This window comes from Schistocerca piceifrons, chromosome 3, assembly GCF_021461385.2.
Source record: "Schistocerca piceifrons isolate TAMUIC-IGC-003096 chromosome 3, iqSchPice1.1, whole genome shotgun sequence".
Classification (NCBI taxonomy): Eukaryota; Metazoa; Arthropoda; class Insecta; order Orthoptera; family Acrididae; genus Schistocerca; species Schistocerca piceifrons.
This window is the reverse complement of record NC_060140.1, coordinates 859,257,282-859,275,026: the sequence shown is the minus strand read 5'-3', so window position 1 is coordinate 859,275,026 and position 17,745 is coordinate 859,257,282. Positions and strand designations below refer to the sequence as shown.

Genomic DNA, 17,745 nt, shown 5'->3' with positions numbered 1-17,745 from the left:
ACCATTCCTAGACCGTCAAGGGAACTTGCTTTTCCAACAGGACAATGCACGTCCGCATGTATCCCGTGCCACCCAACGTGCTCTAGAAGGTGTAAGTCAACTACCCTGGCCAGCAAGATCTCCGGATCTGTCCCCCATTGAGCATGTTTGGGACTGGATGAAGCGTCGTCTCACGCGGTCTGCACGTCCAGCACGAACGCTGGTCCAACGGAGGCGCCAGGTGGAAATGGCATGGCAAGCCGTTCCGCAGGACTACATCCAGCATCTCTACGATCGTCTCCATGGGAGAATAGCAGCCTGCATTGCTGCGAAAGGTGGATATACACTGTACTAGTGCCGACATTGTGCATGCTCTGTTGCCTGTGTCTATGTGCCTGTGGTTCTGTCAGTGTGATCATGTGATGTATCTGACCCCAGGAATGTGTCAATAAAGTTTCCCCTTCCTGGGACAATGAATTCACGGTGTTCTTATTTCAATTTCCAGGAGTGTATGTTGAGCTCTCAATGTAGTGGACAGCAACTCACTATATAAATTTAATAAGTTAGCTGGAAAGCACCAGTCTCTGTTCACAGTTATAAAATTATTCAGCTATCCTCTCAATACACTGACACAATGCTTCACTATCCTATATGCTGATTAGTTAAGAAATTTAAATGGAGTCCCCACTACTCTATCTGAGACTAAGTCCAACTCTGCAGAAAACGCGAGTCTGAACAGCACTGGAACATTTCTAAGACTCACAGAACATGAAATATTTCAAACACCTATTGAATGCAGTTGTACCAGCATTCATACCCACGCAGATGCTACCTCTTTCAACTCATCCCAAACTGTGTCTTCCGCCTTCCTGCACTGAGTGACTGTGAGGAACATGGCCACTGATTTCATAAAGCCTTGGTCACTGACTCCAGAAAACTGTTGCCCTTCTCCAACTCTCAGCACCCTCACCCACAAAAACTGCACACATTGACATCACATGAGAGCCTCATATGATAACCAATTCTTTTAACAACTTTTGATACATAAGTCTGATTGAAATTCTGTTTGTAGCATTAGCTCTGTGTTGAAACTCCACACTATAAACGTATATAAGAATAAATTTTAGGTGCCATAGTTTGCCCTCAAATCAAAGTTTAAATATTCACAGTTTGTGCTTGCAATGGTGAGAACTGTTTATTCTCATGGTACCTTTACTATTAATGGTACAATTAAGAATGGTATATCAGTTTAATAGGATTTGTCTCTTCTTTCCATTGCTGTTATTAATATTCATGTATCTTCAATGACATTTAAATTATGGGCAAAAATATATAAATTTAATGTAAGCCATTTGGCTAGTGGCACAAACTCAGCCTGCACTCACTGACTGCATGTGAGTGCATGTAACATAAATGCTGCACTTGACCAAACAGAAACCAAATACATAGATATGACTTGGCTTGTTACAATACCTTTACTTAACTTATCTCTCATTGCGTGAATGAGATAAATCAAATGGTACCAACATTGATTAGGTCCACCAAAAGAGACATGTAAAATTTCAGCAACTGAAAATGTATACAAATAGAATTGTAACATTTTGTTTGTTGCCAAAGTCACTATGTGTGGTGCATTCTTGGCATCTTAAAAGTAACATGTAAATTAAACAAGTTCTCATACAAAAAATCATGTAATAAATACAATTAATCTAAACTAGAATGTGAGTGAGAATGTAACATTTTCTATGCAAAAATAACACATTTTAATAAATGGGTACTGTTTTAAATTAAGGACTCAGTGTCTGTACTCCAACTTGGCTTGTAAAACACAGTAAAAATATTAAGTCAGTAAATTTCTTGGTACCCCATGCCCTTTTCATATCTTTAAATAATCCTTAATGGTAGTCCACAGCTTGTTTGCAATTGACAGCTTATATAAAGTGATCAAAGCACTTTGCACATTTTAAGTACTATCATGAACAAAAAGAACAATACGATGTGCTTGGGGTGGTGTTCATTGATCCAAATAAATTCCTAAATGATAACTGCTTAGGAAAATATGGTCAGCATCTAAATAAACTGGGGTCTCAAATACTTAGTAGGATGTTCACATATGTTTGCAAGATAATTAGAAGCAAGGGAAACTAAAATGGCTTTATGGGAGTGCAAAACTGGACAAAGTAACTAAAACATCCACCCAATCATCACCCAAGAAACATAGAAGAACAGAATACAGACCTAAAAATTGGTTTTCTAAACACCCAAGGCTTGAGCGACAAGGAACTGGTATTAAATGATTTTTCATCAGAAAATAAATTTGACTTGTTGTGTTCAAGTGAACATTGGGCCACTGAAGCCAAACTTCCAGCCTGTAAATTAGAAAATTATAGTCTATTAAACAGTTATTGTAGAAGAGTTCACAAGAGAGGTTGTGTAACAATCTATGTTGACAGATTAATCAACTGCTTAATTGCTAACTTAGATTTAGATTATTTATGTGACGAACTGAATTTTGAGGCCACTATAGAAAAACTGGACATCATCTTATGTTCACTCACTGAGAACAAATTTACAAACTATGACATTGTAATAGGTGGCAATCTTAATTCTGATTTTGATGTGTTGACTAATAAACGTAGTGTTAGTGACCTGAAAAACCTATTACGACAGTTCAGCCTACAGTATCTAACTATAAACCCACCAGAGAACTAGCATGCTTAGACAACATATTTGTTAATTTTAAATACACCCAAGATCAATGCGATATAACCGTGTTCCCCCTTTCAGACACAAATCAGTGTCCTTAATGTATGCTGATAGCATCAGCTCTGTCACTCCTAGTGGTGCATTGTCCAAATCAATGGTGACCACTAGGCCAATGAATGAAAGAAAAACTGACAAGTTCAAGAAATCTCTTACAGATAGTACTAGGTTTTTCCAGAAAAATGATAGTAATATTTGTGTATCAAATAATGCGACAGCTAAGCTAACGTTTGAACATTTCTTCAACGCATTTCTGCAAACATTCAACGACAGTATTCCCATTAGAAGATGTAAGATAACACACAATGGCTGTAGAAAAAGGGGGCCGAAAAATAAAAATACCTGGTACACAAAAACACTATCAGATATGAAGGGTCATGTAATGACTCTGTTAGATATGTACAAAATTACTACATCATAAACAGTGTTGTCAAAGAACAACATAAGGTCAAACTCAGCATCTCTTCAAAGAGTTCAATGAGTATTTTATTAAATCTATGGAGGAATTAAGCAATTGCATTAGTAAGCCTAATAAAAGTGCAGCTGAACTATTAGAAAGAAGCTATCGTGGAAGAGCCTATGATAACATTCTCACTTTCTCTGAGGTTACACCTAATACCATATTAAAAATAGTAAGGAACTTCAAACCATCAGATAGTATTGGTATCTATGACATGTCATGCAACTTATTGAAAAAATAATTGATCCTATTGTGTTTCCATTGACCCACTTTATAAATAAATGTATATCAGGGGGCTACTTTCCAGAGGAGCTGAAACTATCTAGGGTGGTCCCTGTCAACAAAAAGGGTGACAAAGACAACCCTGCAAGCTTCAGACCAATATCAATAGTTCCAATCTTGACCAAAATAATAGAATATATCATATACCATCAGTTGACAACCCACTTCGAAAAACTTGGAATATTTAATGAATCACAGTGTGGATTTAGAAAACAATTATCAACAGCTGATGCAATAGACTCTGTAATTAAATATATACTTGGAGTGTTTGAAGAGAAGGGCTATGCTCAGTCCACTTTTTGTGACCTGAGTAAAGCATTTGACTGTGTAGGACACGACACATTGCTAAAGAAACTCCATTTTTATGGCATCAGGGATAACAGCCTTAAACTATTAACATCATATCTCCAAGACTGTAGCCAAATTGTGTGTATTGGCTCAGCAAAGTCTACTAAGAAACATACTAAGATGGGAGTTCCGCAGGGCTCTGTCTTGGGACCATTTTTGTTTCTGGTTATGATTAATGACTTACCCTCCTTTATAAGTTCCAGTACAGTCCTATTTGCAGATGACGCAACCTTCTTAAACTACAACAATGACCTAAATAAGCTAAAAGATTACGTTGACAATACACTTGCCCAAGCATCATATTGATTTAAGTCAAATGGTTTTCTCCTGAATGAGAACAAAACACAAAAAAATATCATTTAGCCTAAGGGATAAAAGCCCTATTAATGATCGCACCTATGTAAAGTTCTTGGGGATATACTTAGGTGATAGATTGTCCTGGGAACAACATATAAAATATATTAGTGTGAAACTGTCTTCAGTAATTTATTTATTAAGATGTCTTATGAAATATGTACCAGCAGCCTATGTTAAGACTTCTTACTTTGTATTCTTCCAAAGTATTATGTCATATGGACTTATTCTCTGGCGAAACTTGAGCCATGTCCAAAATATATTACTCTGCAGAAGAAAGCAATCAGAGTCATTTTATGTTTCCAACACAAAGCACGTTGTAAGCCCTTGTTTGCTGAAAGCAGAATAATGACTGTTATAAATTTATACATATATCAAGTGTTAATCTACAAAATAAAGAACCTACATGAAGTGCAATGTAGAAACAATATCCATGGTCAAAACACAAGGAAAAACAAGTCCATATATACATCATACCATAGACTAGCAAAGACAGTCAACAGCTATGAGATTGTGGGCCACAAACTATTTAATAAGCTTCTGCAGATAGTACAAGACCTTCCAGAGTGTGAATTTAAGAAAATATTAAATATGTGGCTTGTTGCCAACACCTTTTATGAATTAAAAGAGTTCTTTGACTGTGACACTGAACTGTAAATCAAAAATGCTTTATTATTCTGCTTGCTAATGTAATGACTGTGCTGTACAAAAAAAAAACTTGTCTGTTGTACAAAAATTTGTCTATTGGTGTAACGGCCTATTGACAGTAAAATTATCTTATCTTAATTCACTGTGACAGGCGTTCATGCAATTCTTCTTGTGACAGCAACAGTCTCATATGAAAGAATATTGACCACAACACTGCAACATAAGAAACATTGTTTCATTGTGAACAATGTCTTTGAAATGCAAACAAATGAGTGGAACAACACATCAGCTGTCCTTTTACATAAACCACTATAAAATATGTATCTAACTAACGCACAATAAAACACCAAATTAAATTCAAAGCCACCTCCATGCACCAAAATTAATTTGGAGGATTAATTATGTCAAATTTGCACACACTGAATGAACATACAAAAATTAAATGCACCCCCTAGAAATTTTAATCTCTGTCTACATACAAACAGCATAAACACACACTACACAGACATATCATAGGTTGCTGCTCCTTACTGGTTACACAACCTCAGTTCTGTTATATTCTTCAGTCAGACCCTTTGTGTCATTCCACCTTTTCATTAATTCTGTCAGTTACATCTATTTCGGTAAGACTGTTTATACATAGACTTGCCATCACTTTATCCCCAGCAAGTGATCCTTTAAATCTCACACACTTTCTGGTTGCTCCAGCATTCAGTTCAATGAAACTTTGGTTAAAACAGACATTTGGCCAAGAAATATGTGTTGCCACCAAAATATTCATACACAAATTAGGTACAATGAAAAACCCATGTACATGAATTACAGCATCTATTTTTTTAACTTCAAAGCTGAAATCATTTTTGATTGGCCTATTGTAGCTCCCAGTAGCTGTTTTAATTTTCACACTGGACGCAGAATATGTTACAGTGTCCTCATTCTTGTGTTGTGGTGTTCAATTCAGAGACTGGTTTGATGCAGCTCTCCATGCGACTCTATCCTGTGCAAGCCTCTTCATCTCTGAGTAACTACTGCAACCTACATCCTTATGCATCTGCCTACTGCATTCATCTCTTGGTCTCTCTCTATGATTTTTACCCCCTCCCCCCCCCCCCCCCCCCCTCCCACCACTTCCCTCCAGCACTAAACTGGTGTTCCCTTGATGTCTCAGAATGTGTCCTACCGACCAATCCTTTCTTCTAGTCAGGCTGTACCACAAAGCAGTACTGCTCTGTATACATTCAGTATTCATATGTTTGCATTTAAAGTCCTGTGTCATATATCTACATTTATGGCATGCACTACACATAAGTAGTGACTAATGCAATATGGTGGCTTAAACCATTTTAACCCTCATCCGTGGAAATGGTCTAAGACCAAAACCGGTAGATATTTGGGTGAAAAATAAAAACAGTTGATGGTTCAAATATGCATTTTATGTGTTACTTAATGGCTGTAAAATGTCACCTTCCAAAAATATTCATAGTTTTTATTTTTTCTCCCAGAACTTTAATTCCTATTCCAAATTTTTCTTTTGTTTCCTTCATTGCTTGCTCAGTATACAGACTGAATAATGTAGGGGACAGGCTACAACCCTGTCTCACTCCCTTCTCAACCACTGCTTCCCTTTCTTGCTCCTATGAAACATCCCCTTTGAAAAATTATACATGACTGTGCTTAAACTGACACACAATATTTTTAGCGCAACACAATCTGACTTTCTAAAATCCCTACAAAAGAATGGCCCTGACTAACATTAACCTATACCTTTCACAAATCACTTACCTCACAAAATCTTCTTTACTCGAACTACTGCAATACAGCGAGCGCCACTACTGGCAGATAAATAAAAGATTCAAACTACAGAAGGCACTAACTACTGATAGGCATAGTTAGCAAATGAAAGATTTTAATAGAGAACAAACAATGTATTTACCTTAACAGTGTTGAAAAATCATAATATACATAGCAGTTCATGACATCCAGTCTTACAAATTTCAAAACTCCGCCATTTCTCTCCCCACATCCACCACTGCCGGCAGCTCACCTCCAACTGCGCAACGCTATGCGCTGTTAACATCCAGCTGCCCAACACTTAATAGTGTTGAAAAATCATAATATACATAGCAGTTCATGACATCCAGTCTTACAAATTTCAAAACTCTGCCATTTCTATCCTCACATCCACCACTGCTGGTGGCTCACCTCCAACTGCGCAACACTATGCGCTGTTAACATCCAGCTGCCCAACACTACAATGGCGAGTATTACAACAATGCCAACCAGCCACTGACTGCACACAGCACAGCCAGTGATTTTCATACAGAGCGCTACGTAACGTTGCCAATAAGAAAACATAAACAGCCTACTTACACTCCTAACTCTTACAACTACCATCTGATTTCTGTACAAGTCATAAGTAGCCTTTTGCTCCCTGTATTTTACCCCTGCTACCCTCAGAATTTCAAGGAGAGTATTCCAGTCAGTGTTGTCAAAAGCTTCCTTTAAGTCTACAAATGCTGTAAATGTAGGTTTTCCTTTTTTTAACCTAGCTTCTAAGAGAAGTCGTGGGGTCAGTATTGCCTTGCATGTTCCTACACTTCTCCGGAATCCAAACTGGTCTCCACCGAAGTCATATTCTACCAGTTTTTCCATTCTTCTGTAAGGAATTTGTATTAATATTTTGTAGCCATGTCTCATTAAACTTATAGTTCAATAATATTCATACCTGTCAGCACCTGCTTTCTCTGGAATTTATATTCTTCTTGAAGTCTGAGGGTATTTCACCTGTCTCATACATCTTGCTCACCAGATGGAAGAGTTGTGTCATGGCTGGCTCTCTCAAGGCTATCAGTAGCTGTGATGGAATATAACCTGCTGATAATAGGAAAGGCAGTAATCAGAATTAAAGTGGGAATCATCATTGGCAGCAGCCGGGAAACTTAATTTTCTCCCCACTGTGGTCCATGAAAGTAGGAGGACATAATTTAATGATGAATACAGGACCAAAGAAGGTTACGAAAATTGTAGTTTTAGTAATAGTGATTTAAGAGAAGCTGGAGTGTTTCACATGGAGGCTGTCCCTGGAAACAATGAGTTGTGGAGAGGCTCTAGGCAAAGGCTTATTGTGCACCAGACTTTTAATTCAACTGCAACAGGCTCCATTTCCTAGCCGCATAAATTACTTATGGGAAAGTCTCAGCTTATTCCTTACAAACATTAATATAGCCTCTGCTGTCTGCTGCCAAACACGGTATTACAATCTGATTGTTTAGCGATAGTGGCGCCAAACTGATACAATCTTCTTCACAAGCTTCTTGACAAACAAATAATTTAAATGCAACTTTTGCAGCTCTGCTTCACAAAATTTGTGCAAGTTACTCTGCTCTGATTACTATCATAGCTTAGGTCATTGAGGAAAGCATTCTACAGTTTCATCTGCTTCCTAAGGTCCCAATACTTGCTGAGCAGAAGTGGCTCAAATGTAGCTTAATCAGAATATGCGCACACATTCTGATTCATTCATGTTTTGCACTTCCATCTAACTGCCATTTAATGAACATTACTTTCATCTTGTCACTCATTCCTTCTACAAAGCAATCTTTGCATGATGCTAAGGAACCACATAGTACTTATTTTCTCCATTAAAATATTTAATCTTAGGGCTTGCCATAAACTGAGTAGCTGCTGTGCCCCCTTGATCCGTAGCTACATTACGCAGTGTGGCTCTAATCGATGCATTTTCTTTTGTCTTGACCTCAACTTCCTTCTGCAGTTCCCGTCTCACATTATCTATGCTCTCACACACTGTTCTCATCACAAATTCAGTATCTTTAGCCTGTTCTATGCACCCTGTCTGCACAGCATCTGTCCTACGCCCCCAGAACCTTCTCCACTGTGTTAATCTGATCTGCCAACTTCTTCCCCACCTCCTCTACTTTGTGAATGGTCCCTTTAAAAGCCTTTGATCATCCAGTTTTCAGTTATAATATTATTTCTGATCCCTAATTTTGGCTCTTGATTTTATCTGATCCTCCCATCCTTCCCATTATAAACTACATCTGTGCCTTAAAATTCCCAGCTACTACAAATTCACTAATGTCTCCCTCAGATTCACTATGGCTCCCAATATCACTCCCTAACCATTCAGACCCACTCTCACTTGGTGAGTGCTTAATTCCATCAGCCATGGCTAAAAACTGCAGCAACAAGGCAAATGTAAATGCTGCTTTCACTGTCTGTGGCTGCCATGCTGCTGCGCAGTTTGGAGGGTTGCTAGTGTGGTGTGATCGGTATGGTAGCATGCTGGAAAACCCCAGGACCCTCATGGCTAGGATTCTGCTTGCTGTTTGTTGTTGATAACTGCTCGGTGTGTGGCTGTTATGGCATGCAGGCTGCTATTGTAACAGACTCATGTTGTGCCTAACTGAATGAATTTGTGGTGCAACTCTGTCTTCTTCTTGCTACCTCATCAATCTTGCTTTTGGGTCTGGATGTGTGACAAACTAAATACTGGACAAGAGACCCCAATTGGAAGCTGCTTAACCTTGTAAATCACTCTCTCTCTCTCTCTCTCTCTCTCTCTCTCTCTCTCTCTCTCTCTCTCTCTCTCTGTTAGTCCAAGGGCAGACTTTTTCTTCCTTAAGTTCATTCACTTCAAATTTAATAAAAAATAGTGAAATAGTTACTGACAACTAGTCATGACTCTAATATCTACTATGTTGAATGTAGGTGCCACTACAAAATCACATACCCAATTACCAATGATTAAGTTTCAATAAAAGAAGTGTATCGTTCGATTAATCTTTCATTAAAATGTTGACTGATGATTAAGACAAGTTATTATGATTTTGAGCCCCCAATATAGTGGATAGTTTCTCACTATACAAATTAGGTAAATTAATAAATTCAGTTTCTATCATACAACATTTCCGGATCACACCTGTATACTATTGGATTCATAATCAAATTCTCTCTTGTTTGACACCTTGTGCTCCCCTGTACTGAGCACAGTTCATGCTTCTCATATGCAGATAAGTACAATACAATCTGAAAAACTTAATAGCTGCCAGACACTTAAGTCACATCTGACCTGTAAAAATCCTTATGGGGTCAGGCCATCTCTGCTGTAAGTGAGCCACTGCCCACTAGCACTTGGTCTCAGCCCAGGCAGCAGTCGACTAGTGTCATGAACTCTGCCCACACTCAATGGGTGCGCACACGACTTAAATGCTCCACTCATCTGAACAGAATCCTAATATTCAGATACGACACACACACACACACACACACACACACACACACACACACACACTCACACACACACACACACACACAAATCCCTGCAACTGGGCATTTTAGTTATCTTTACACCTGGTATTACACATCATGAATTCATTTATGTATTTTAGGATAAGCGCACATTGTAATTCACATATGCACAAAATTTAAAAAAACATCATGTAGACATATTATGTCATACTTAAAAAATTGCAAGGCTACAGGCATTAACTGATTACCAAATCATCAAGAACCACTTAACTGAAAGATATTTAGATTTATAATGAAAGTCACAGTGTAATAGTACTTTCCTCTCAGTAATTTTTTTACCCCTACCTGTCGTTTCCGAATAGGTGCCACCGACACGCTGGGACTGGGCGACGGCACCCGCAGCCCGAAGGTGACCTGCTTGCAGTGCGGGAAGGCCCTCAGCACTAAAGCAAGCCTGCGCAGGCACATAAGTGACAAGCACAGCCTGTCAGATCAGGACTTTCGCTGTGTGCTCTGTTCTCGCAGCTACAGCACGCAGAACAGCCTCAACAAACACCGGTACACGTACCACCGAGAGAGCAGGGTAGCCGTCCTCCCTCCAGCTGCTGACTATGGCTCATGTACCTGGATATCTGGTCTCAAGTTCTCCTGAAGGAAAATGTGCCTGCTGTATGTATTTGTGTATTTTTCTTAGAGGACAGCACAGTGAGATGATTGTGTTTACAGATCTCATTATGTGTCGGTATTCAAATTACAAATTGTGTTACCTACATCATGAAAATAAATGTCCATTTTTGTTTTTAGAGCATAAACTACTCAGAAGTTTGTGTTAAGTATTTTTAGGGATGTTACAACAGTTCCAAAAATTTGTAAATTATATTAATCACAATGAGGGAAACTTTTTCACCTGAGTGTACTACCAGTTAATGTTTTCTGGTGACTACTTGTTGTACTTACGAGTCAAAAGGAATTTGTACTAGGCATTTACAGTCTGTGGATGAGCCTACCTATGTAATCAAAATAAAAACTGAAGAAGAGACATCAAAGTGAAATAAGCAATGGCATGCAAGTAGCATCCGTAGTACTAAATCTTAACTGAATTTCTTGAGGACACTGTAACTGTGATGCAAACATCTCCTATGTGAAAGCACAATAATGGATAAATGTGCTATCTCCAAAGAGCCACATCCAATGAAGAAACTGATTACATTGTAATTTTGTGTCTCTGTTTCTGTGGTTGTATTGTGTTAGTTTATATGTTACTTAAGGTAAAAAAATAAACCTAATACATTATCTGTGTTTCTTCTTTTCTTAAATTTTGTGAATTTCTTCATATCATTTGTATGCCTGTTGACAGAGGAAAAATGACATATTGGAATGGAGACAGAAGTGTGAAAATTTCACTAACAGGCATTGACACATGTCAATAAAATCTGCTTATGCATGGAGAAAACGAATTAAACATTTAAATTCTGTTTCTGGAAATGTAGTCTTACTTTATTTGACTTAGAAAGGCATCTGTTCCAGAATATGAATAAGAAAGTGGAGATAAACAAGTGACAAAATAACTATAGATCCTTCTTATTTTCACAAAAGTTTTTGAGAAGATAACATAGAACAGAACACTGAACCACCTTGCTGATAATAAACTTTTAACAACTGCTCAGTTTAGCTTCCTTAACAGCTTTTCTGGCTGCATCTGGTGTGGCTGTGTTCGGCCCTTACAGCAGTATATGTGTAGCATCAATTCTTTTCATGTGGCAAGTAACGTACAGGGACAACACTCACCGTCAAGATGGAATGGCGATCGCAGTAACTTTGCAAGAGGAAGTATGTGCACGGGCATTATGTGTACACTTTGTGTATTACCCCAGCTGGTGTTGGGGTAGTACTTCAGCCCAGGAATGAAATGAACAATCACTTTAACAACTCAGATTTTTAATCACAATCTTGTAGTGATATCCTCATTTTTGTTATGAAGGTGAAAGTATCTGTAATGGAAAGATTCTTGTACTGAGTTGGAAGAATACATTGGAATATACCTATGAGAACTGTAACCATCTTCGATTTTTAAAAAAATAACATTATGCTCAATCATTGTCTTCCAATATATAACACAGACTCATAAGAAGTAATCCAATCTTTCTAGTATCCGCAATGTATCATAAAACTGATAAATAACAGAATAATATTTTTAGTTGTTAATGCCTCAAAAAATTGTGAATTTCGAGAATAACTAATGAGTGCTACAATTCTGGTGCTCTACTGCCATCTGAGGTGGTGGGTTGTTGTCAGGATGCTGACCAGTAGTTGCTCGAGGAAACACCATTATTATGGAGAACAAACTACAGCACTTCTGGGGATGCTCTGTCGTAGCAACACCCCCTAGGTAGGTGCCGATGACACTGGCTGTGGTGGTGCTGATGCGATAGGTGGCCTGCGCCTCACTCGAGGCCAGTGGCTGGGCATGAATGTGGGCATGCAGAGTCCACAACAGCAGCATGTGCACTGCCTGGGCACGGCTCTACAGCTCGAGGCAGGGTGCGCCGGAAAGTGCCAAAGCTGCCGTGATCCACACAGAGGAAGACGACCTTCAGCACTGGTGTCTGCCCTTGCGAATGGAAGTGTATGGCATCAGCGTGCACACCCGGTCACAGATGGTTATGCGGCTGCACTGCTCTGGTGTCGAGCAGCTGCACTCCGGAGAATAAGACTGCTCGCAGCCAGAGTGAGCCTCGTGGTGGCCCCGAAGGTGGAATTAGCACCAGCAGCAGGCTGGTCATTGGCGAAAGCCAAGTTTCTTAGTGGATGCTTGCAGAACTGTGTCTACATCTACAGCTAGTGGATTTGTGATTGTTTGATTTGGTGTGTTAATTTTAAGGGGTGGCCGGATGCCCTTCCTGCCGCCACCCTGTACCCCCCGGGACAGTAGGTGCACCCCAACTGTCTGCGTCTAGTGTAATCCATAGAATAGTGCGAACATGTTTCAAATGTCTGCGAGTTATGTAACTGAGGTGGAGTGTGGGGCCAGCCTGGTATGTGGAAAACTGCCTAAAAACAACATCCAGGCTGGCCAGTACACCAGCCCTCAAGGTTAGTCCACCAGGCAGATTTGATCCAGGGCCTGCGTGCCTACCCGAGTCCAGGAAGCAGTGCGTTAGCATGCTCAGCAACTCTGGCAGGTTACATCTACATCTACGTCTATAATCTGCATAGGGTACGTCCTATCATACCAGTTATTAGGGTTTATTCCCATTCCATTCATGAATGGAGCGAGGGAAAAATGGTTGGTTGAATATCTCTGTGCATGCAGGAATTATTCTAATCTTATCTTCACGATCCCTATCTCAACGATACATAGGGGGCTGTGGTATATATTATGTTCATCCGCAGCTCATGGTCTTGCGGTAGCATTCTCGCTTCCCATGCACGGGGTCCCTTGTTCGATTCCCAGCGGGGTCAGGGATTTTCCTTGCTTTGAGATGACTGGGTGTTGTTGTGTTGTCTTCATCATCATCATTCATCCCCATTACAGTCAGAGGAAGGCAATGGCAAACCACCTCCAACAGGACCTTACCTAAGTGGCGGTGCGGGTTTCCCACATCGTTCCCTACACTCCTCGGAGTATGGGACCTCATCATCATCATCATCATGTCATATATTCCTAGAGTTGTCATTTGAAGTTGGTTCTTGAGACTTTGTTAACAGACTTTCTCAGGATGGCTTACATCTATCTTTAAGAGTCTGCCAGTTCAGTTTCTTCAGTATCTCTGTAACATTCCCCATGGACCAAACAAACCTGTGACAATTTGTGCTGCCCTCCCCTGTATGTGTTCAATATCACCTGTTAGTCTTATTTGTTATGGGTTCCACACACTTTAGCAATATTCTAGAACCAGTTGCCCGAGTGATTTGTAAGCAATCTCCCTTGTAGATTGATTGCACTTCCCCAGTATTCTACCAATAAACAGAAGTCTATCACCTGCTTTACCCACAACTGAACCTTTGTGATCATTCTACTTCATATCCCTACAAAGTTTTACACCTGGGTATCTGTATGAGCTGGCTGATTAAAACAGTGACTCATTGATTTTGTAGTCATGGGGTACTACATTTTTTGTTTTGTTTTGTGTAGTACACACTTTTATACTTTTCAAGATCTGACTGAATATTTATGAAACTTCTTCCAGATAGTACTTCATTATGGATAACTACACCATCTGCAAAAATTCTGAGGATACTATTAATATTGTCTGCAAGGTAATTAATATACAGCATGAACAACAACTGCCCTGGAGCATGACTTAAGTTACTTCTACATCTGACAGTGACTCTCCATCCAAGGTAACATGCTGCATCCTCATTACCAAAAAGTCATCATTCCAGTCATAAATTTCACTTGATATTCCATATGATCCTACTCTTGACAAAAAGTGTAGGTGTGATACTGAGTCAAATTCTTTTTGGAAATCAAGAAATACAGCATCTGATTGCCTCGATCAAAAGCTTTCAGTATGCCATGTGATAAAACTGCGAGTTGGGTTTCATATGATCGATGTTTTCAGTGTCCGTGCTGGTTGGCAAAGAGGATGTCATTCTGTTCAACATACCTCATTATGTTTGAACTCAGAATATGTCCTAAGATTCTAGAACAAATCAATGTCAAGATATTGGACAGTAATTTTGTGAGTATCTGTACCACCCTTCTTTTATATGGATATGACCAGTACTTTTTTCCAAGAACTTGGCACAGTTTTTTGTTTGCGGGATCTACAACAGATTATAGCCAAAAGAGGGGCTAACTTAGCCACAAATTCAGTACAGAATCTGACAGGGATTCCATCGGGGCCTGGAGCTTTGTTCGATTTTAATGATTTCAACTCTTTCTGAACACCACTGACACTAATACTTACATCATTCATCTTTTCAGTGGTAAGAGGACTAAATTGGGGCAATTCTCCTGGGTTTCCCTTTGAAAAGAACATTTGAAAATGGAGTTAAGCAATTCAGCTTTTGCCTTTCTACACTCAGTTTCAGTTCCTGTCTCATTTACTAGGTACTGGACACTTAACTTTGTTGCCACTAACAGCCTTTATGTATGACTAGAATTTCTTTACGTTTTATGAAATATCATTTTACAATATTCTGCTACAGCAGTCACTGAAGGCTTCACACATTGCTCTCCTGACAGGCAAACGCATTTCATTCAGCATCTCTCTGTCTATAGCCCTACGCTTTGTTTTGCACTTATTATGCAGTAATCTCCATTTCTTTAGAAGTTTCTTTCCAGTGACTATATACCTTGGAATGTCTGTCCCATTATGAACTGTTCTACTGGGCACATATCCATCTAGTGCATGGTCAATTATTCTTTTAAACTGGAGCCATAGTTTCTCTACAAGCTCCTGCCCTGTGCTGAAAGTCTTAAGGTCTGCATTCAGATATGACCTACTGATTTTTTTGTCCAGTTGGCTGAACATATACATCTTTCTGCTTGTTTTAGTTGTCCTTAGTATTTTAATAACCATTGTTGCCACACAGCTTGGTCACTGATACCAGTTTCAATGTGGACATCCTCAGTGATGTCCTGTCTATTCGCTGCCATTGGATCCAATGTATTTTCATCATGAGTGGGGTTCCTAACTATTCTCTCCTGGTTAGTTCTCAAAGAAGACATTTAGTAGTGTTTCACAGGCTGTCTTGTCACCCCATCGCCTGGCTTAGACCTTCCCTTGTAGATGGTGCTGCCAGACTGAAGTCTATTTGGCTAGAAAAGATGGCTGTTGACAATGGTTCAGTACCTACATGCTTTGCTGAAGCACTGCTTCCAACTACATGCACCAAACAGGCCTTTAGTTTGGAGGTGTAATAACCAGCCTGCAGTACTGCAGTCACTCTGTCTCTCTACCGTATCAACATTACTGAGTTGCTGAACCTGTCTCGGCCCACTATGCAGAAATTGACCAGTGGCATTGCTGCATTTCATGTAAAGGTGTTTTTATCAGCTCTGCACTTGTTGAGTTCCAGGCCTTTTGCAACAGCAGTACCAGAATCGCAATTTTACTCAGTAGTGCCAAAAAATAGTGGCAGTGCTACACACCTCCAGTCTCCAGATCTTAGCTCAGTGTAATTCTGCAAAGAATCAACATACATTCCCACATTGATACTTGTATACTGTTACGGTTATATTCTGTAACATCACCAAGCCATTTGAACATCTACCAGAGAAGTATACATGCTGGCCACAACTGCCGGAGGTTCTATGGAGCCCACATTGGTGAGCCATCTTTCCAATTATGTTCTTCCCTGTCAAGCCACCAGCAAGAAAACATTATCTGCTATCACAACAGCAGTGCTTGAGTTTAGTGCCATGTGCCTAAGCCTGGCAAGAAACTGGACTTTTTGATTGCTACTGTTTGTTGTTACTAATGTAACTGTGTTCTTTTAATTCTGAAGAAATGTTTTGTAATTCATTACTGACTAATAGCCATAGCTTCCACATTAGTTCACATTTCTGATTGAATGGTGGTTCTTGTGGTTTTCACATAGGGGATCTGTGATAATTGGTTAGCTACCTTTATCGCTAATGTTTTAACTGTTCTGTGGTTTGTGTGGCCATATTTAAACTAAACAATGTTCCCCCAATCTTCTGGTGGTTACTGTTTGGGATTAATTTTTTGAGAGGACTAATCTGGATTTGAAATTGCGTGATTGTCTTTAAAAAATGTTGTTGACTTTTTTTTTATGTAGATGGAATCATAGACCTGAGATCTCTAGGATATTTCTTTTAATTGTGACGTTGGCAACTGGGCACTGTGGGAGTTAAAATCTATAAACTTGATGCTATGCTGTATTTCCCTTTTTCATTGGCCATACAGTGGGCTCATTGTATTATGACTTAAACTACAGATGCGAACTGGGATACTGCCTCTCGACTCTGATTTGTCAGTGAAGATTTTTGAGTTGTTGATAATGATGAAACCTAAATGTTACTGCACACCTTAGTTGAGCACCACTACTCCTAACTGCCACCAAATATTGGTAGCAGAGTTTGGTTACAGTTGTGAGTGGTGTGTGCAACTGAAAATTAGTAGAGGCATCAACCCTCAAGATTTTGAAATGTTCAGAATTTTAGTAAGGCGATTGTCTTCTGTATTTGTCTGGTCTAGTAGACACTACTTGTCAACAGTTGTATTTCAGAATGTCTGCAAGGGAGGTGCCCAATATCACAGAGATGCAGAAGGATGAAATTGTTTATGAATTGTCCATTAGCAGTGTGCGACCTTTCCAGGAGTGTGGCTGAGTTGGCACGCCAGCTGAGGGGGGCAGCCTCTTGCAGCATGGCCTCACTGAACTTGGACCCCACTGAGGTGAGTGATGCTGTCACTAGCATTCAGTGTGCACTAGGAGAGGTATATTGTTAAGGTTTTTTTTAAACTACTGAGCCACTGTGCTCACAAAATGCAGGAGTGATACATTACATTAACAAGGTTTGAGATTTGGGTAGTGTGTACACAATGAGTATGTGCTGTAAACAGCTACAAGAGCAAGCTGACAAACTGCTCATGAGAACGCAGAGGTTGATCAGTTGTATAGGACTCAGACTTATCTATGAAACCAGTACCTAGTGAGCAAACTAGCCA

General features: G+C 39.5%; 1 protein-coding gene across 2 annotated transcripts in view; it reads left to right on the top strand.

Annotated features, from left to right (window-relative positions):
* Positions 1-17,455, top strand: part of LOC124787647 (broad-complex core protein) — a 223,696-nt gene extending 206,241 nt beyond the window's left edge. The window contains exon 6 of one of the 2 annotated variants that reach the window (XM_047254444.1): positions 17,394-17,455. In XM_047254444.1, the coding sequence (XP_047110400.1) occupies positions 17,394-17,422 (29 nt within the window). In that variant the 3' untranslated portion in view covers positions 17,423-17,455. Of the gene's footprint in view, positions 1-10,464; positions 11,398-17,393 lie in introns of those variants that run through there. The other variant, XM_047254438.1, reaches the window with a different exon arrangement.
* Positions 17,456-17,745: the final 290 nt, after the last annotated feature.